Source organism: Oryctolagus cuniculus, chromosome 3 (assembly GCF_964237555.1).
Source record: "Oryctolagus cuniculus chromosome 3, mOryCun1.1, whole genome shotgun sequence".
Classification (NCBI taxonomy): domain Eukaryota; kingdom Metazoa; phylum Chordata; class Mammalia; order Lagomorpha; family Leporidae; genus Oryctolagus; species Oryctolagus cuniculus.
In genome coordinates, this window is record NC_091434.1 from 14,624,011 (window position 1) to 14,645,979 (window position 21,969).

The window sequence follows — 21,969 nt, forward strand, 5'->3', positions numbered from 1 at the left end:
GTCCCTGCGGCCGCCCGCCTCCCCCTCCCGTCCTCCCACCCCCCTCCCCCCAACCTCTCCACTCTCCGGCTCTCCTCCCTCCCTCCTCCCCCCTCCACCCTCTGGGCCGGATCTCGTCTCGCTGAGGCGGAGGAGGAGAAGGAGGAGGAGGAGGACGTTCGGCCTGCGCAGTGAGATGTTTGTCCGTCGCCGCCGCCGCCGCCATCGCGGAGGAGCGCGATAAAGGCAGCCGACCCGGGCGTGAGGGGCATCCCGCGGAGCCGCCGCGCCAGCGCAGCCCCTCAGCCGAGCCCGCGTCGCCGGAGCCCGCGCCGCCGCCGCCGCGGCCGCCCAGGGGCCGGCCAGCTGCCCAGCCCAGCCCGGGGGCCGCGCCGCCGCCGCCCCCAGCGTCGCCCCCCGCCTGCCCGCCCGCCTTAAATGTGACACCGGCGCCTCGGAGAGCGACCTGAAGCCGCCGCCGGGGAGGGGACGAGCACCATGTCGAATCTGAGCAAAGGCACGGGCAGCCGGAAGGACACCAAGATGCGGATCCGGGCCTTTCCGGTGAGTCTCTTGGCGGCGTCCGGGACCCCGGGGCCGGGGGCCCGGCCGAGAGCCGCACGCGAGGCCCGGGCTGAACTCCCCCAACAGGCCGCAGGCCCGGCCTCCCCTCCCCCACGCCCGCCGGCCGCGGGGCTCGAGCCTGCCCGGCCACGGGGCGCCGCGGCCGCCCTCCCGGGCCGTTCCCCGCGCTCGGCGCCCCGGGCCGGCGCCGCGCCCCCGCCCGAGAGCTGCGCCCCCAGCCGCCCCGCGGGCGTCGGCTTGCGCGGGGGCCCCGGCGGCGCCCCGGCGGCTCCCCACGTTCCTGGGGTGTAGGCCCGACCCTCGGCGCTCCGCTCCGCTGCAGGGTCCCGGGACTCCAGCCCTACGCGGATGGAGGCTGGAAGTCTTCCTTGTGTGGGGCGTGTGTGTGTAACTTTTCACGTGTGGTCTCTCTGCGGCTTAAAAATGAGCTGGTTTGGCTAGCTGTTGGGGTGCGAAGAGGGCTGCCTCGTCTCCCTCCTTTCTCCCAGGAAGGGTTCTGCCACAGGCCGTCCTGGTGCAGTGACAGCGGTTCCGCGAAATGCCCAGTGCTCATTCACTAATCACCTCGAGTGTGATGATAGCATCTTTCATCCCGCGAGCTTCCTAAGCACTTCACTAACTCGCATGCAGCCAGGAATTGCCTCGCCTCTCCTAGGGGTCCAAAGGAAGCGAGCCAGCGAGAACAAACTGGACGTTGATTTTCCATTTCTGAGCTGTGGAAGCCCAGAAGGATGATTATAGTCACCCACCGAGGCGTTCTACTCTATCGATTTTAGTGACAGCAAACAGTGTTTGTTCAGAAACTTTCCTTTTTTGACGTTACGTTGAGATCCACGCTTGCGGGTTGAGTATGTAGATAGGGTATGACTTTAGATGTCATATCTGATTCAGATAGCCAATAGCAAGCAATTAAGTTGTACTGTTGTAACAGAAAAACTTGACATACTTGCTCATGTCGCTACAGTAACAGGCAGACGTCAAGGTAGACAGCAATTGATGGAAGATTGTGAAAAGTAAAACTGGCGAAAGATCTTAATTTTCCCTTCTCAGATTCATGAACATCGTGTGAGGGGAAAGGGGTCATTTGCATGTTTATTTTTTTAATCATTTTATTTTGAAGTGCAGTTTGCCGTCAGGAAAGACTTAACTACCTTAATACGATTGTCTTAATTAAGAATATTAGTCCCAGAGTACTTGGGGATCCCTCTGAATTCTTAAAGTTTAAGAAAATTCACCTGATTGTAGAATTCAGGCCCAGAAATACCATTGTCAATATGCAGCAACTTCCTACTTTATGTGAATAAATAGGTGTGGTATACTCAGAATTAAATGTTTTGGTACTAATTAAAGGTTTCAAATGTTTGAGTTTTTTTAAAAGTAGGTGTGAGAAACTATCAGAAAGTGAGAAAGAAATGTTGACTAAAGTGCACTAATGAAGTTCACTAGCATGTTTTCTTATTACCAGGCAAAGAGCTAGGCTTGTGAGTTGGAGTAATGTTAATTTTCTTACTAAATCAATTTAACCATTTTTAGCAGAATTTAGAATTTAGAATGAATGCATTGTATTCCAAAACAAGAAAATATTTATGGTTACATGTATGTGCAAACTTAATAAATATTGTAGTTTTTATATACCATTTGGGCATAAAGTTACTGTAAGGTAAATTATAGCTTAAGCAAAAGTCTCTAGTGCTCATTTCAGATTATGTATTATAAAATTGATCTGTAAAATGCAGATATTTATCTGTTTTGTTCTTATTTTGTTTTCATCATAAAAATAGAGTGAAGCGAATTTATAGCATATTTTCATTTATATTCTTGTGTTTTGAGTACTTTGAGAGAAAGAGAGTTCCCATTCCTGGTTTGCTGCCCAAATGCCTGCCAATGCTGGGAATTGACTGGTGCTGAAACTAGGACCTGGGAACATAAGCAAGATCTTTTACCCAGGTGACTGGAACCCAGTTACTTCAGCCATTGCCATTTCTTCTCAGGGTGCAAGTTGGTGGGAAGCAGAAGTCAGGAACTAGAGCCAGGCATTGAACCTGAGCACTGTAAATAGAGGATATGGACATCTTTTTTTTTGTCATCTAAGATTTATTTTATGTATTTGAAAGGCAGAGTTACAGGGAGAGAAAGAGAGAGAGAGAGAGATTGATCTTTCATCTGTTGGTGGTTCATTCAGAGAATCACCATCTGCTGGTGGTTCACTTTCCAAGCTACCAGGACTGGGTCATGCTAGGCTAGGCAGAAGCCAGGAACCCCATCTGGGTCACTCATATGGGTAGCTGGGGTCCAAGTACTTGGATTAACTTTTGTGCTTTTCCCAGGTGTGTGAGTGGGGAGCTGGATGGGAAGTGGAGCACCTGAGCAGCAGCTTAACCTGCTCTGCAAGAACTCCTGCCCCAAGGATGCAGGCATCGTAACTGCTAGGCTAAACGCCTACTCCCTGAGTCCATTTTAAAAGTATTACTGTCCACAAGAGTGAAAATTATACCATACCACAGTTCAATGCACAATTTACATTTTTAAAGTAGAACTTTTCCTAAGAGAAACTGTTTTTAACGTGAAAAATAATAAGGAAATTTCTACTTAAAAACTGTTGATAGTGGAAAAGTTTATTCTAGTTTGTAAGCTTTCCTGCATTATAATACATGTCATTTCACATCTTTTTGTTGATAGTGTTTAATTTCTTTTCTATACAAAACCAGAAAACTTTTCTAAAAAGGGAGACTAATAGTTGTCATACTCTTGGAAACCATATGGGTTTGGACCCAGTAATTCCACCCTAAGAAATCTCTTACTGGCTGTTGCCATCTGTCTTGCTCCTGAGCTTTTGTTCCGCTTTGTAGAGTTAGTGGCTGTCAGGTAAACATTTTATCCTTACCTTTGAAAAACTATTCCTCACCATCTGTACTGTCCAGGGTTTTGTCTGTCTTCAAAGGTTTGACAGGGTTGATGTGAATCAGAGGAGTAATGTTTGAATGAACATGCTGTAGTGTTCTCTCATTTGCCTTTCTTAGCCTTCAGAGTCCAGGAGACATACTCTATGACTGTCTCCGAGAGAGATGAGGCTCTTAAGATCTGTATCGTGGAGTCCTGGAGATAACTTCAGTTATTAGTTTATAAAGGCATGCAAAATCATGTCAGGAACAAATCTCTAGATGTAATACTGCTCCATATGTAATTCCAGGTGAACTCCACCTGTGTAGCATGGACAGTGAATGATACGAAGATTACTGTTAGGTGAAACCCACAAAGTGACTGCTGTTGGTGAAAGAGGGGTTTTAAGGTCATTTGTGAGGTACTCAAGAACGAAAAGACTCTAAGGACAAATAGGGACAGTTAACAGTTTTTGTTTTGTGTTTCTTTTCTTCTGCCTGCAGTTATATTGCTACATTTGGGGAACAGCTTTGCTCTTTATAATAATCTTTTTCTCTTTCTTTGGGTAGGAAATTGTTGTATAGAACTACCTGGACTGTACATGCAGAAGAGCTGAATAATCTTGTAAATTACACAGAACAGGGGATTTACTATTAATTTGTTTTTCATTCTCCATGTTACTTTCTTACAGAGAAATTATGAAGTAAGGTATAACAGATTTATGAAGTGTTGCTTATACTTGACCAAGTCTTTCTGTTTAATACTTTGGGGACAGCCAGCTGTTTTACAGCTGTTAGTATATCTCTGGCTTTAGAAGGCAAAAGGAAGAAAAGGAACATAAAGTTGTTACTAATAAATAGTGTTTATTTGCACTTCATAGTTCAGAGGAGTTTGAAAAATTATTAATACCAATATTGAAGTTGAGACTGTTTTTGTAGTATAGAATGTAATGTGAAAGTTTGGCCTCTTAGATAGTACATGTTAATCAATTAATTCATTCAAATAAGATAATGAAAGCTTCATTTGTTTACACTTCATTGTTATATGCAGCTAAGTAGTAGTAGCATTTGTCCAGTTAAAGAAGGTCATATACTTAAGATTACAAAGGAGGCCTTAGAGGTAATTTTGTTGTTCTTTAAGAGTGTATAAATGGTCTTTTAGCAGTTTTTTACATTTACACATGTTACTGCATTCCTTGCTGTTTTAAATAACTTGGCAAACAGTTCTTTTTTGCCCTTTGTAAAGTCTGTAAAATGCTCTAAGGATGAATCCTTGGAGTCAAGTATGAATTGTTGTAAGTATTAGTTGATCAGTGTAATGTGAAACTGTTCAGTCTGTCAAAGCAATGAACTTCTTAGTTTTTCTAATTATAAAAGTGATATATTTGCATGTTAGAAAATTTTTTTATTTTTAATTATTTATTTGAGAGGCAGAGTTACAGAGAGAGAGAGAGAGACTGAGAGAAAGATCTTCCATCTGTTGGTTTGCTCCCCAAATGGCCGCATCCAAAGCCAGGAGCTTTTTCTGGGTCTCCCACAGTGCAGGGACCCAAGCACTTGGGCCATCTTCCACTGCTTTCTCGGGCCATAAGCAGACAGCTGGATGGGTAGAGGAGCAGCAGAACTAGAACCAGTGCCCATGTGGGATGCCGACACTACATCACATGCCACAGCGCTACCCTTGTTAGGAAACTTTTTAAATATCTACATTTATAAGTAAGAAAATTTAAAAAATCACCTGTAATCCTATCACTTGAAAGTATTAACATTTTGATTGATTTTAATCTTTCATATGCATGTATGAACACTGAGTAAAAGTGAGATAGTGCTTTTAAAAAAGTTTCATGCAGTAAATATACCTCATGTTAAATATTAATGAAAACTTGATTTTTAATGACTGTGTGATACTTCACAGTACCTAAATTTGTGTCACCATTTCCTTCCTGCTAGGTATTTTGATTGATTTCAGGAAGTTCAGATTTTCTTGAGTTAATAAAGAATGCAACTGTGACTGTTTAGGAATAGAAATATTTGAGCCCAGCTGTGGTTATGGAACTATTAAACTAAATATAGTTGGTATATTTTACCTAATAGACCTCCAGAAAGGTAGTAGTGATAGTTAACACTTTTGAATGCTTACCATTTACCAGGCACTCTTTCACTATACTTTGCTTGTCTAAATTTACTTAATTCCTTCAACTCTATGAAGTAGTACTGTTGTCTTCTGTTTTACAGATGAGGCCTTAAAAGGTTAACTAATTTGCTTAAAGTTACTATGCTTGCAAGTGGGAGAACTGGGGTTCTAACCAAAGCAGTCTGGCTCTAAAGTGAGTGCTTTTAAGAATTACAGGGGACTGCGTTGTGGCATAGCAGGTAAAGCTGCCTGAGACATTGCGTCCCATGTGGGCACCTGTTCCATTCCTGGCTGCTCTACTTCCAATCCAACTCCCTGCTAATGCACCTGGGAGAGCAGTGGAAGGTGGCTCAAGTGCTTGGGCTCCTGCCACTCACATGAGAGACTTGGAAGAAGCTCCTGGCTTCTGGCTTCAGCTTGCCCAGCCCTGGCTGTTGAGGCCATTTGGGGAGTGAACCAGAGGATAGATTTTTTTTCTCCTCTTCTCTTTCTAACTCTGCCTTTCAAATAAGTAATGAAAATCTTTAAAAAATTACATTTCTCTAGATTCTGTCAGTTTAACCTCTCTGTAGTAGTATTGTGGCCAACATAATTGCGTCTAACTTTATGGGTGAGAAAATAGTTCTCTTTAAGGCTTAATTTGTATTTCTGTTGACTACTTGGAAGAACAAAACAGACTTGGTAGTCTGTAGGGAATTTTCATTTAATTCGCACTAGAGAAACTCAATGTATATTTTAGGTATCCTACTGAAAAGTAAAGAGACTGAGAGCATAATAGTACAAACTCTTCTGTTTTTAACTGCTTTAACAAGTTACTTAATTTTTTCTAGCTTGTTTTCTCCACTGTAAAATGAGCATAGTAATAGAATTTACCTTACAAGGCTTGTTTTCAGTAGAGAAAATAAAGGTTTTACAGGAGTGGGGAAACTTTTGTGCCAAGGACCATTTGGACATTTATACTATTTGTAGGCCATGCAGAATTATCAGTTTAAAAATTTGCTTGCTATAGATTTATTGAATTTTGAGTCCTGCCTGTGGTTGTATTGGTAAGGTCAGACCAGTTGATTTTTGTAGGCCTTATATAGCCTGTAGGCTGGACGGTTCCCACCCCTGCTTTCCAACTGTGTCTGCCATATAGTTCATACCAACATTTAGCTGTGATTATGTCAAAATTTAAATATTAAAAATCAGTGTTATTTTTGCATGACATTGAAAAGCTATACACTTACATTATTGATGCTGTTTTTGGGGGTACAGTTTCTAAAAGTTTAACAAAAAATCTTTAAAGATTTATTTATTTGAAAGGCAGAGTTAGCATGAGCAAGCTTCCATCAACTGGTTCACTCCCCAAATGGCCGCATTGGCCAAGACTGGGCCAGGCTGAAGCCAGAAGTTAGGATCTTCTTCCAGGTTTCCTGGGTGCAGGGGTCCAAGCACTTGGACCATCCTCTGCTCCTTTCTCAGGCACATTATCAGAAAGCTGAATCTGAAGTGGAGCAGCTGAAACATGCATATGTGGTGCTGTCATCTCAGGCGGTGGTTTAATCCATTACTCCACAATGACAGCCCCAGAACTTAAGTCTGCAGAGCCAACTTGTGAACAACACGAAGAAATCAATTCTCAGAGGATACAGGTTTGATACCACAGAGATATTTCCAATTAGTACTACTGGCTCTTGGGGTAATTTCAAAAGAGAAGTTCTTGTGATTCTCATATAATCATTAAGTAAGTACCTAATGTCTCCAGGTAACTTTTGAAGGAGTGAACCGTCATTTGGTGTGTACATTCTAATATGTACGTTAAATGTTCATCTAAAAGCACATCTTGTTTCTCTTATTATTTGCTCTTTTTTTTCCTCTTTTATTCCTTTCCCTTTTCTTCAGTTTATTTCACTTATGAATGAGGTTGTGGTTCCAGGCCAAACTTTATACCAGGGACCCTTTTGAACCACTGGTCATTTAGCGCAGTGGGTGGTTAGTGAAGGGTTGATTCAGTGAGAAACTAGTCTCACTAAGCCAGACCACAATAATTGATTAGGTTAGTCAGTACAAATGATAATCCAAAACTCTGAACTCTTTTTGCAACTCTAAGACATTACTATCTTGGCACTTCCCTTAGAAGGGTAGTCAGCTGGAATAATAATGACTTCAAACTACAGGTGGCTATGATGCATTGCATGTCAGAAGACATGATTTCTGAATACTTGATCTTTAGTTCACTTCAGCCATCATGATTTCCTCTTTGCAACCCATCCATCACATTTCAGCTTCTTAACACTGTATGCTGTGTTCCTTCGGTTGCTGATTTTTTTAATTTATTTGAAAGGCAGAATTACAGAAAAGGAAAGAGACATCTTTCGTCTGCTGGTTCACTTCCCAAATGGCTGCAGTGACCAGTGCTAGATCAGGAGCTTCCTCCTGGTCTCCCTTGTGGGTGCAGGGGCCCAAGGATTTGGGCCATCTTCTGCTGCTTTTCCCAGGCACATTAGGGAGCTGGATCAGAAGTGGAGCAGCTGGGACTCGAACCAGCATCGTAGGTGGCGGCTTAAGCCGTTATGCCACAACACTGGCCCCATCTGGTGCCCAATTTTCATTGCAGATTAGCTCTCCTAAATACTTAGCTTGTTCTCGGATCTCTGCTTTCCCTTTATCTGAAATCTGGTGTTTCTCTGAAGATACAGGGTCACCTTCTTGAATTGAGGTGTCTGTATTCTTTATAATCCTTTATAATCTGCTCCCATTAGGGCAGATACTGTGTATTGCCTTTTTTCTTTTCTTTTTTTTTGGGGGGGGGGGGTACAGGCCTTAGAGAACCACTCTCCTCCTGTGTTCCTCCACGGTTTTTTTTTTTTTTTTTAAAGATTTATTTATTTATTTGAAAGTTGGAGTTAACAGAGAAAAGGAGAGATAGAGAGATCTTCCATCTGCTGATTCACTCCCCAGATGGCAGCACTGGTTGGAGCTTGGCCAGTGTGAAGCCAGGAGCCAGGAGCTTCTCCTGGGTCTCCCATGTGGATGCTGGGACCATGCACTTGAGCCATCTTCCACTGCTTTTCCAATGTGTTAGCAGGGAGCTGGATCGGAAGTAGAGCAGCTGTGTCTTGAATGGGGGCCCATATGGGATGCTGGCATTGCAGGCAGAGGCTTAACCTGCTACACCACCATGACGCCAGCCCATAAAAGATGTTTATTTTGGTGCAACATTTTTTTGAAATCCAGGCATAGTTTTTTTCATAATACAGGTTTCCCATGAACTAGAACCTCTTATGCATGGATTTAAATTTTTTTTTTTTTTTTTGGACAGGCAGAGTGGATAGTGAGAGACAGAGAGAAAGGTCTTCCTTTTGCCGTTGGTACACCCTCCAATGGCCGCCACGGCTGGCACGCTGCGGCCGGCGCACCGCGCTGATCTGAAGGCAGGAGCCAGGTGCTTCTCCTGGTCTCCCATGTGGGTGTAGGGCCCAAGGACTTGGGCCATCCTCCACTGCCTTCCCGGGCCACAGCAGAGAGCTGGCCTGGAAGAGGGGCACCTGGGAAAGAAGCTGGCGCCCCAACCGGGATTAGAACCCGGTGTGCCAGCGCCGCTAGGTGGAGGATTAGCCTATTGAGCCGCGGCGCCGGCCAGATTTAAAAAAATATTTTATACATGAATAAACTTGTTTTTCAATTTCATTTTCCACAAACTTTTGAAGTACCCTAAATCACACAAAGCTCTTAGAATAGTGACTGGCATTTAATAAACATCAAAAGTGAATACAAGCTGTTATTTAATTATCCTACTTGTTCCTTCTCACATCTCTCATTAATGTGCTATCTGTCTTCAGAAAGACACCTTTCATCTCCCCTAGTCATGTTGCCATTCCTTCAGCTTATACTGGTTACTCCTTCTTTCTTACTACCTCTCTGGAACAAAGCCAGAAATATCAGCAAAAAGCATCTTTTGGATCATTCTCCCTGTATGTTTTCACTGCTCATATTTTGCTGTGCTGTTAAGCATTCAGTGCAGCTGAGCATGTGTGTGTGTGTGTTTTATATTCATAGTACGTTCCTTCCTTCTTTTCCTCTATGAACTATTCTGTACTTTAAACACTGCCCTTTATCTAACTTTATTTCTTCAAGAAGCTCAACTGAGACAGGCATTTAGCCTAGCGATTAAGGTGTCAGTTACATGCCTGCCTGCCTTATTAGATAGAGTACCTGGGTTTGATAACCAGTTCTGGCTCCTGACTTGTTTCTTGCCAGTTTGGGCCCTGGAAGGCAGTGGTGGGTAATGACTCGGCTTTAGCTGTTGTGGGCATTCAGGGAATGAAACAGCAAATTGGAGCACTGTTTCTCTTGTTTCTCTCAAATAAATAAAACCTAACTACCACTTTACTGTGAAAACTAATGTTCATAGGTAAAAGTTGTTCAGTGATCTTCCTTCAACTTGTATTCTTTAATCCATAACTACCCATTCTCAGGTATTTGTGTCTGATATCTGAGAAGGAAGATTTTTTTTTTCCTGTCTTTCCCTTCACAGCCAGAATTCCTAATAGTCTGTATCTCTCTTTTCAGAGCAGTTTTCTTTAGAGGAGGCTAAAGTCTTTTTGCATTGGTCTTCATCTGTGCAGCTTAATGGAACCCAGCATATTATATGCAGTGTTGATTGGATGAACTAACATTTTGAGTTTTTCATTTTTTTTTAACTTTTATTTGAAAGGCAGAATGACAGGGAGAAAGAGCACACATATGAGCAAGAGTGTTTCCATGTGTTGGTTCACTCTCCAAATGGCTGCAACAACCAGAGCTGGGGCAGGCCAAAGCCAGGAACCAAAATTCCATCCAGGTCTCCCATGTGAGTGGCAGGGACACCAGCACTTGGGCCATAAACTTCTGCCTTCCCAGATGTATTAGTGAGGAGCAGCTGGGACTCTGATACATGTTGCTGGCATCACAAGCAGAGGCATAACCCACTGTACCACAAAATTGACTCCCTCTTTCTTCACCTTTAAGATGGGAACTGCAACAGTCTTTCACAATGTTAATTGTAAGAATTAAATGAAATAGTTAGTAAACAGGGGTATTACTGAGACATTAAAAAGAATTGCCTAATCATAAAGTCATTTTTCAACTAAATGTGGTATGTTTATGTAAGATACTTTTCATCCTTATGAGGAGCCTGAAGGGCCTCCAGGACCCAGGAAATAAAGTAGTAGAGTGGTTGTCTTCAGTATCCTACTGTAGTCGTGTACAGGAGATCTTATGTTGTCTTTGTATGTGGAATTTTACAAATGATTTTATTTTAAAAGGTTCTGTTCATTGTGTGTGTGTATTTTTTAAGATTTTATTTATTTGGGAGGTAGAGTTACAGGTGGAGGGAAGGAGAGACAGAGAGAAAGGTCTTCTATTAGCTTGGTAATAACTCTCTCAGATGGCCACAGTGGCCAGAGCCAAGCTGATCTAAAGCCAGGAGCTTCTTCTGGGTCTCCCATGTGGGTACAGGGACCTAAGCACTTAGGCCATCTTCTGCTTTCCCAGGCCATAGCAGAGAGCTGGATAGGAGGAGGAGCAGCCAGAACTAGAACCCGTGACCCTATGGGATATGGGATGCCGGCACTGCAGGCAGAGGCTTAGCCCGCTAAGTCACATTGCTGGCCCCTGTTCAATGTTTTAAAATCAGTAGTCATTAATCCAATCTTTCTCAAGATGAGGAGAGTCCTACTTCCCCAACATGCTAATAGAAAATTGAGGGCTGACCCTGAACTAGAGCTTTTGCTACTAGTTAGCTTTTTTTTTTTTACTTTGCTTAAATTCAGTGTTAAAGTTGAAATGTAATTAAGTAAAACTTCATTTGGCTTAGTTTTCATTTAGTACTTAGCAGTCAGCGAGGAAGGAAAAAGCAATATGCCCACTTTACTCTTTTTTTTTTAAGGTAGAGTAATTTATTGCAAAGAGGCAGATGTATAAATATATACAGAGAAAGGAGTAGTTGCTGCTGAGCAAATGGACAAAAGACTGCAGAGAGGAGAACTTTATTTACTTTTAGAAAATAAAAGATCTTAGAGATTCTTTTCTATAAAAGCAAGCTGTCACTGCTAAGAAGAATTCTATAATACACTGCTTGCAAGACATTCTTATCTACAGCAACTTTTAAGGGAGCAATGCTGAGCTTCTTTTATTCTATCCTTTCCAAAGAAATATTTAAAAATTCCTTTCAATCTCCAAAAAGAGAAGTTGCTTTATTAAGGTTAGTAACTACAAATTGTTGAGAGTCTGTCTTGTGTTAGGTTATTTTAGGTAGTTTGAGCTACTTATCTCAAATCCTCAACACATTTTTCAAGTTTAAATGTTGTTACTTCTGTTTTAAATCCATGGGGGTTGTGGAGGTCGTGGTCTTAGAGACCTACTAAAATATATACATTATCACATATGCACTAGGAAAGGGTAGAGCTGGGATTTAAATTGCAGGTGTGTCGGACTCAAAAGTCCATGCTTTTTCTGTTATATCACATGGGTAGTTACATCTTTAAGAATTTCCTAGATTCTGAAAACCATTTTTAACAGCATATTAGAAAATTAATTCTAAGGTTGCTATTTAAGTTTTAGCAGAGGAGGCAGATCCTGAGTCCATGAAGCTTAAAGTGCACTCTCTTTACAAAAACAATCAGGTTCTGTTCCTTGGGGGGAGTTTTTACAAGTCTAAGCTTCACTAAGTACAATGTAAATGGACCTTTATGAGAGAATGAAAGTTACAGAAACTTTGAATCAGTTGCAGTAGATATTGCTCAGGAATATTTGGACATATGTGAAGGTTTCAAATATTTCATGGAAAATGTGTATTATCTTCATTTTCCCACAAACTAATATATTAAACAGTAAAATGAATTTGAAACACAAATAATAGATAGTTTATTGTTACTATAATGAAATAACTGGCACAGGCTAACTTTGTAAAGAAAAGAGATTTACTTTGGTTCATAGTTCTAGAATTTCACAGTCCAAGATATGGCAGCCTGCACGTATTTGGCCTCTGGGGATGGCATTCTTGTTGGCAGAGTCCTGAGGTGGCACAGAGCATCATTTGGCGAGATGCAGGGAGCATTAATGTCTTTGTGTAATTTCTCTCCCCTTCCTTATAAAGCCACTAGGATTCAATCATGGGGCTTTCTTTAATGAACTGATCTAAACTGGTCACTTTCCAAGAACCCTTACCTCTAAATACCATAATTAGGCTAAGTTTCCAACCGCTCAGTGCTGTTAATATAAGACTTGGAGACTAAATTCCTCCATGAGTTGTGGTGTGTCGGGGGAGGTGGTGAAACAGTTATTCAGAGCATTGCAGAAGGTGAGACCAGGTGAGGATTCTCTTGCTGGAGCTAGGGCTGACCTGGCTTGAACTTTTCCTTGAGGCCAAAGGAGGAAGCACAGGACCTTTCATGCTGGTTTTCCCAGTTGTGAGACCAGAATGGAGAGGTAGGGGGTGGGGGTGCAGAATGTTAGGCTTGAAACTGTCAGCATTCAAACACAGAAATGGAGTCACACTGTATTACAGAACACGATTGTGGAGTTGTGTGTCTGTTCTCTATTATTTTAATGTATGTTGGAAACTTCCACTCAAAAACAAATTTTATGCATTATAGCTTTAGAAAAGCTGGTAAGTTTACTCATTTAAAAAACAAACCTAAGTAACTTAAACTAAGAGAGACTGCTACCACTTTTGATTAATGTTAATTTTAGGTTGTAGGATAGAAGTATAGGATTCAAACACGTATTCAGAAATATTTTTTCTCTTTAACATTACTGTAACTATGAGATTCTATGCGAAGTACCCGATTCCTGGTTCTCCACTGTTTGTATCTACCAAATGAATGTTTAAAGGATTACATGAATAGTAGTGTTTTGGATTTAATTGTATACTGAGAAATGCAGCAGATTTTATTAAAGTTTTGCTCTTATAAGTATAATAACTAATTTTCTTAATAGAGATCACCTATAAGTATAATGCTTGAAGGGTTCAAATGAAGATGAATACTACATGTACATTCTGTGGATAAAATGTGTTTCAGGGAACCCACTGTCACATCTCCTTTTTAAAGATTTATGTATTTGAAAGGCAGAGTGACAGGGAGGGAGGGTGGGAGGAGAGAGAGAGAAAGATAATCTCTCCATCTACTAGTTCATTCCCTAGATGGCTGCAGCAGCCAACGCTGGTGGGTGGCAGGTGCCCAAGTGTTTGAACCATCATTTGCTGCCTCCAAGGTATATCAGCAGGAAACTGGATTGAAAGCAGAACAGCTGGGACTTGAATAGGCACTCTGATACAGAATGCCAATGTTGCAAGTGGGAGTTTAGCCTACTGCAGGACAGTGTTGTCCTAGATGTCTGAAGTGGTGAGAACAGTACCAGCAGTAGGATGCTGACAGGGTTTCTGCCTCAGGGAGAATACAGTCAGCTCAACCAATTGTGTGGATGGAAAATACTCAGAAAAAGAAATTGTGTCTATACTGAACATGTACAGTATCCTATTTACATAGCATTTACATTGTATTAGGTATTGTAAGTCACCTAGAGATGATTTAAAGTATACAGGATTGCATAGATTATGTATGAATATTACTTCATGTTAAGAGACTTTAGAATATCCTCTAATTTTGGTGTAGGAGGGTAATCCTGTATCCAATTCCCCACAGATCCCAAGTGCATCTCAAAGATTGATTTTATTTATTTGAAAGGCAGAGTGACAGAGAAGGAGAGGGAGTCAGTTCTTTTCATCTGCTGGCTCACTCTCCAAATGGTCACAACAGCCAAGGCTCTGCTAGGTAGAAGCCAAGAACCAGAAACTCCATCTGGGTCTCCCCATGTAGGTGGTAGGGGCCAAGTTGAGCCATTATCCACTGCCTTTCTAGGCACATTAACAGGGAGCTGGTTGGAAGTAGATCAGCTGGTACTGGAACCTACACTCTGATATGGGAGGCTAGTGTTAAAAGTTGGCCATTATCAGATAATGTTAAATGTAAATTTTTTCCTTATATGCAAAATCCTTCTCAGAGAAACAAGTTGAAGTTACCACACTTCAAGTCAATTCCTCTGACTTAATTGGATTTTAATAACCTAATGTGGGAGCTTGACCTGTGTCTTCGAAAAAAATTGTTCTAGATTTCTCAGATTTTCGAATTGAGTTTTGGACAATCTGCTCGTGTTGAAGACTGATACAGATTGTAATTGATCATTTTATTGATGATTTAACTTTCTCATTATGACTAACTTAATGATACTCATTAGAGGCCAATTGACTGTAGATCAGGGTTAGTGTACGATTTTTGTGGAGTTGTCCCAGGCCACTGTGCTTTTCTAATTGATAACCCTTATTTGTACTTCTTGACTTTTCTTTTGGTAACACACTTCAATTCCCCTTTGTAACCAAAGAGAAGCCCATTGAGATATTTTTAAGTCTTTCAGCAAGGCTCTGTCTCCTCTGTAGTAAAGGCAAAAACATATTTATTGAGAAATTGATAACGTGTGAGATGCTTTCATAAACTTTAAAATACCAGCTCCCGTATCTCTGGCTAGTAGCAGGCAAAGGAAATTGAGATTTGAAAAGTTTTGAATGTGCCCCATCAAGCTGTTTTCCTCATAGCTTGGAGTTTTGCTGCTTGACATTGCCCAAGGAATAATTTACAGATAAATGGGATTTTGTAGATGTCATAGGTCAGTTTATTTGTTGATTATTGAGTAAGATTCTTTATCATTATTGACTGTAAGTGGACTGTGTTCAGATTTTTTTTTAATGTCATGTAGGTATTGGGCCATGTATAATACAAAAAGAAAGATCTTACCTATTCTGCAATGCTTACAGCCTGGGAGGAAGCTTTTTTACATAATTAATGGCTTTGTTATATCTGATTAGAATACTGTGGTTCTTCAGATATTTGTATCAAAGCAGCTTTTTTGAGGCTGACGCTCAAAATTAAGATGAAGCATTTTTCTTTTTTTTTTTTTCCTAGCTGTGTCATTCTGAATTGCTTGGAATTTCAGATTCTCACCCTTTTCCCCCACCCACCCTGTTCTAAATTTCTTCGTGTGGAAAATTATTCACAGAGGACTAAAGACTTCTTGTCCTTTGTGTGTAGTGAATGAATACAGTTCTCTTCAGTTTTGTTTTACTTTTTCTTTTGATATAGTTCTGTACAACTTTTAATAATTACAGAAACTTTAATATGTCTAAGTATATGATAGACTGACATCTGATCAAATTCAGCATTTTGAAGATTGTTTTTATATCACTTGAGGTAATGTAGATGTTTATGAAAGAAAACAAAGACCATTAGAGTTTTTTTGGCTTAATGAGGGTGGTGGTTGGGGGCAAAGATCACTTAAGAACCTAAGTCTTGATTTGGTTTTTAAAAGTCTCACTAAACTATAAATATTTAAGAATACTTAAATACTGTTTTTCTTTTATAAAAGAACTTTTCTAGCTTTTCGTTTCCTTCTGTATGAATTTACTTTGCTTTGTAACTTGAGGGAACTTTGTAACTTCTTATAACTGTATGCATCTGATAATTAGATAGTAAACATAAAATATGTATATATACCTGTGTGTATTTTATTATTTTAATGTTTTCTAAACCATCGGTCACTAGATTGCTTCCTGAGTGTCTACAGTTATTGTGACTTAAATAAATTAGTTTTATCAATGGAATTAAAATCCTACCCAAATAATTTAAGTTGTTGTTTTAAAACAATGTTATTACTCTTTTAAAAATATGTAAAAATAGAGCTTCTAAATTTTATCTGAGTGACAACAGTTTATCATTTAGTCCTTTAAGAAAACTCAATAATAGTTAATGTTTCTGTATCAAGGATGGGTGAGTAGAACATTAATATTAATCAGAAACAGTTATTTTGCCAGTGTTGATGTGTTTGATGCCAAAACCAAATCACATGTATGTAGGAATCTACACTTGTGGCCTGTTTCATTTGGTGTATTCCTTTTTAACTTGTTTATTTAGGGAAAGGTTGTACCTTATTGATTCTTTCCTGAAAGGCCTATTCAGTCTACTATTTATTTTTCTCTGTTAACATTTATCATTTATTAATAAAATTAGTTATTAGGGTGCCGGCCCTGTGGTGTAGTAGGCTGAGCCTCAGCCTGCAACACTGTCATCCCATGTGGGCACCGGTTCTTGTCCTGGCTGTTCCTCTTACGATCAGCTAGCTCTCGGCTATGGCCTGGGAAAGCAGTAGAAGATGACCAAGCGCCCATGAGGGAGACCCAGAAGAAGCTCCTGGCTTCAGCCCAGCCTAGCTTCAGCCATTTCGGCCATTTACGGAGTGAACCAGCGGGTGCAAGACCTTTCTGTCTCTCCCTCTCTGTATCTCTACCTCTCAAAATCTTAAAAAAAAAAAAAAAAAAAAAAAGACCTTGTCTCTCAGCAATTAAAAATTAATAAATTGGGGTTGGCACTGTGGCACAGTGGGTTAAAGCCCTGGCCTGAAGTGCCGGCATCTCATATGGGCGCTGGCTCTAGTCCTGGCTACTCCTCTTCCGATCCAGCTCTCTGCTGTGGTCTAGGAAAGTAGTACCATCTGGGGAGTGAACCAGCGGAGTGGATGGAAGACCTCTCTCAATGTCTCTACCTCTCTCTGTAATTCTGTCTTTCAAATAAATAAAATTAAAAAAAAAAATAATGAATTAACAGCCTCCTGAGGCCATCAGTTAGTAGGTAAATGGGAAAATCTGAAAATACTAGTTGATTTATGAAATTTGAGAGTCTGTTGCTTGTTCTTTATTGTACTTTATTTGAAGAAGTCATTTGATTATTTAACATTTAGTTAACTAGTATTGATTAGAACAAATATATTTTCATATCGTTGTGTATAGTAATTAAAATGTTTTTGTTTTCAAAGTTGCATTGCTGTAAAGTGGGTGAAATAATAGTGCATTCAACAGAAATTTGTTTATGGCCATCGAAGTGACATTGACGATAATTACACAGTCCCTTACAAATCTCATGAACTCTAGTGGAAGAAGATGCACAGATAATTATGAAGTTGTGTAGGAGTGTATTGAGAGATATAATCTTAGTACTGCAGAGGAGCTGGGAGAGAATCATTAACTTTGCTTGAGGAGGTAGGGAAGGATTTCTTGAGTATATGATACCTGAACTGTGTTCACAGGATATGTAAAGAATTAGATAAAAAAGAGGCAGAGGAGAGGGGTAGAAGATAGAAGACATTGGGGCTGAGGCGCTGATGGAAATGCAGTGATAAACACCAAGTTGTATATTTCTTGAGACTTCCCATTGGCTTAATGTTTAATTAAGGAATAAATTTAAGACAGGTGGTAGGGGCTGGCAGTGTGGTATAGTGGGTGAAGCCACTGCTTGTGGGTGCCAGTTCAAGTCCTGGCTGCTCCACTTCTAATCCAGCTCTCTGCTATGGCCTGGGAAAGCAGTAGAAGATGGCCCAAGACCTTGGGCCCCTTCACACATGTGGGAGATCTGGAAGGGGCTCCTGGCTCCTGGCTTCAGATTAGCACAGCTCCAGCTGTTGTGGCCATCTGGGGAGTGAACCAGCGGATGGAAGACTTCTCTCTCTCTCTTTCTCTCTGGCTCTGCCTCTCTGTTGGTCTGCTGTTCAAATAAAAAAATAAATCTTAAAAAAAAAAGATAGTAGTAGTGAGTAGAGACATAGACACAGACTAGATCTTGGAAGGTATCATCTTTCCCTTTTAAAGTTTTAGTTTTTTTTTTTGTAAGAGTTACACAGAAAGAGAAGAATCTTCCATCCACTGGTTCACTCCCTAGTTGTATGCAACGGCTGGAGCTGCGCCAATCCGGAGCCAGGAGCTTCCTCCGGGTTTCCCACGCGGGTGCAGTGGCCCAAGGACTTGGGCCATCTTCTGCTGTTTACTCAGGCTTTAGCAGAGAGCTGGATCGGAATTGGAGCAGCTGGGACTCGAACCAGCGCCCACATGGGATGTCAGTACTGCAGGCAGCAGTCTTACCTGCCGCGCCACAGTGCCAGACCCAGCATCTTTACCTTTTAAAAAAGAGAATTGTTTTTAAAAAAGAAAAGTGTTGGGGATAGAGATAGATAGATCTTGCCCATCTGCTGGTTTTCTCCTGAAGTGACTAAATTGCTGTGGCTCTGTCAGGCCTAAATCTGTATCTCCCACATTGGTAACAAGGACTCAAGTATATGAGCCATCGTCTTGCCTCCCAGGTTGTACATTAACAGGAAGCTGGAATCAGGAGAAGAACCAGGACTACAGGCCAGGCAGCCTGGTATGAAATGTGGGCATCCCAGATGACATTAACTTGCCACACTAAAGGCCTGCTCCAATTTATGTTCCTGTTTAAGGTAATTCCCCCATCGTTGAAGGGTTTTAAACAGGGCATGATGTGCTTATGTTTATTTCAGTGGAGATTTTGAGGAAGATAGATTCCATGAGTTTGAAGTTCATAATGGTTGGAAGGCTGCTGCAATGATTTAAATGAAAGTTTTAGATAGTCGTATTTGAGTTGAAAGACTGGGACGTAACTTGACAAATAGGTTGGACTTATGTACTTTAGTACTTGAACATTATTAGTACTTTAATGATTGGATGAGAAGGGACTCATAGAGGGGAAAGAATATGAGATACAGCTTATACTTCTAGCTTCTAAAATTAGATGTTTTCTGTTGCCTTGACTGAATTAAAGAATACTTGGGCAGATTTAGATGGCAATTTCACCAGGGGTTTGGATGTGTTAAGTTTGATTTTTGTCATCAACATTTGGTTACAGATTTATACCAGGTAGTTGAATATAGAGATTTTGGGTTTTGGGGAAAAATTGGGACTGGAATTTTAATTTGGGAGCCATAAACTTTTTTTATTTAATTTTTTTAAAGATTTATTTATTTATTTGAAAGTCAGAGTTACACAGAGAGAGCAGTAGAGAGATGGTTCACTCCCCAATTGGCCGCAATGGCCGGAACTGCGCAGAACCGAAGCCAGGAGCTTCTTCTGGTCTCCTACGTGGGTGCAGGGGCCCAAGGACTTGGGCCATCTTCTTACAGCTTTCCCAGGCCATAGCAGAGAGCTGGATCAGAAGTGGAGCAGCCCGGTCTCGGACCGGCACCCATATGGGATGCCGGCGCTTTAGGCCAGGGCATTAACTCTGTGCCACAGCGGCTGCCCCTAGGAGGCATAGACTTTTAAGTGAGTAATTCATCTTTTTTTTTTTTTTTTTTTTTTTACAGGCAGAGTGGATAGTGAGAGAGAAAGACAGAGAGAAAGGTCTTCCTTTGCCGTTGGTTCACCCTCCAATGGCCGCCGCGGCCAGCGCACTGCGGCCGGCGCACCGCGCTGATCCGATGGCAGGAGCCAGGTACTTATCCTGGTCTCCACGGGGTGCAGGGCCCAAGCACTTGGGCCATCCTCCACTGCCTTCCCGGGCCACAGCAGAGAGCTGGCCTGGAAGAGGAGCAACCGGGACAGAATCCGGCGCCCCGACCGGGACTAGAACCCGGTGTGCTGGTGCCGCAAGGCGGAGGATTAGCCTAGTGAGCCACGGTGCCGGCTGAGTAATTCATCTTTAAGATGTGTGTCAAACTTCTTGGAAAATCAACTAAAAGCTAGAAACCCACCTCTCAGAAAAGAATACACGCATTTTATTGTAAAATCGTGTGTTGCAGATTTTGGAACCTCCTGAATCTTTTACAGCCAATTTAGAATTTATTTGAATTTTATGACTACAAAGAATAGCAGTTGTAATCATGAGACTTCATAGGGACCCAGTATAGATTGAAAGATTCAAGGACAGGGTTAAGAGGGTAAATAGGATTTCTGTGACTTTGGAAAAGTTAGGATAGATGTAGGGAAATAATGTTTCTGAAAGAAAACTAAGTTATATGATTTGCTTTTAACATAGTTGTACTCTTATTTGTTTGGTGCCCACTCTTGGGAGTTTAAGAAATTCTCTCATTGGGTACTTCTTTAATCTATATGGGAGGGATTATTCTGTGTCCCGGACTGACAGAAGCAACCTGTGTTCTCTACCAGTATTCTGTATTGTATTTACCCAGATATTTAGTGATTCAGGTTGTGATACTATTTTACCGTGTTAGCACAATGAAATATGAAGGTAATCCAACAGTTTTGGTTTGGGGAATATGTGACTTTAATCCCAGCTGCATAATTCTGGTTATATCATTTAATCTCTTTGTGTCTGTTTCTTACTTGGAAATACCTTTTACCTTGTAACAGTCTCTGGAAGGAACATTATTATCTTGTGGCTCATCTCTGCTCTATCTGTAAGGCCTGTAAGGCATAACTACTGAGAACATTGCAACATACAGTCTTGGATTTACATATGTGAAAATGGTTCTTCAATCATAAGAATTTGAGAATGCATGGAAATACTTGAAGTCTCTTGTGTTTTAAAAATTCTTTTTTTTTTTTTTTTTTTGGCCTAAAGAGCATCCAGTTTTTTTTTTTTTTTTTTTCCCTGAGTAGAGATCTTTCTGTATACTCTTTTCTGTCTTTCACTGGATCTCTTACATTCTTATAATACAGAACCTGAATAAATCATTTGACATTTTGCTCAATTGTTACCAGTGAATTTATCTCTGGAGTTGATAGCCCACATCAACATTGCTCTTTCTTTGAAATTGTTCTGAATATTCTGCTTTATGTGTTTGCCATTTAATGTCAAGGGTTGTGTTTGCTCTTTAGTTGCACATACATGGAACATTTCTGGTCATTGTTATCCATGGGCTTGTATATTTTACTTGTGAAAAGTTAGATAGCTGCATCTTTATATTTTATATGGATGACAGTGTTTGTATCAAGATGTCTGATAAAAATAGGTAGCAGTTAAGGTGTAGGGATAAATTCTTCCAAGGTCATTTTATAATGTCTGATGGACATAAACTTCGGATAACAGGAAAGGTGTTGATCTGTTAAATCGGTACTTTGTAAGTTCTCCAAAGAAGATGACCACAGTGAGACTCAGTTTTGTTATTTAAAGATCTTCTTGATTGACAGTTGATCAGATATTTTACAGCTAGGGTGACTGAAATTAATTTACCTACTCTTTTCTCTTTCACATTCATAACCATCATTCTTGAGGATTTCACTGAGTCAGTAATTTTTATTCAATTCAAATCAGGAATATGTAAAGCTGACTAATCTTGCTCCATTGTAAATGGAGAGCTTGTCGGTTTTATGTGGGATAAGAAGGGTTCCTTACTCAGAGGTTTATCAGAAAATTCTTCATGGGTTAACTGAGTGCTTATTGTGTGCCAGGTGTGCTTTTAGGGGCTGAGTAATTAAGTGAAAAATAGCCCAACTTTTTTATTTTTTTATTTTTTTAAGATTTTTATTCATTTTGAAAGGCAGAGTTACAAGGGAGGGAGAGAGAGAAAAGT

The 21,969-nt window shown here is 40.8% G+C and overlaps 1 protein-coding gene across 1 annotated transcript in view; it reads left to right on the forward strand.

The window, feature by feature from the left end:
- The first annotated feature begins 27 nt into the window (after positions 1–27).
- CUL3 (cullin 3) overlaps positions 28–21,969 on the forward strand; it is a 122,388-nt gene continuing 100,446 nt past the window's right edge. The window contains exon 1 of the mRNA XM_051848110.2: positions 28–543. Within this exon, the coding sequence (XP_051704070.1) occupies positions 478–543 (66 nt within the window). The 5' untranslated portion in view covers positions 28–477. The remainder of the gene's footprint in view (positions 544–21,969) is intronic.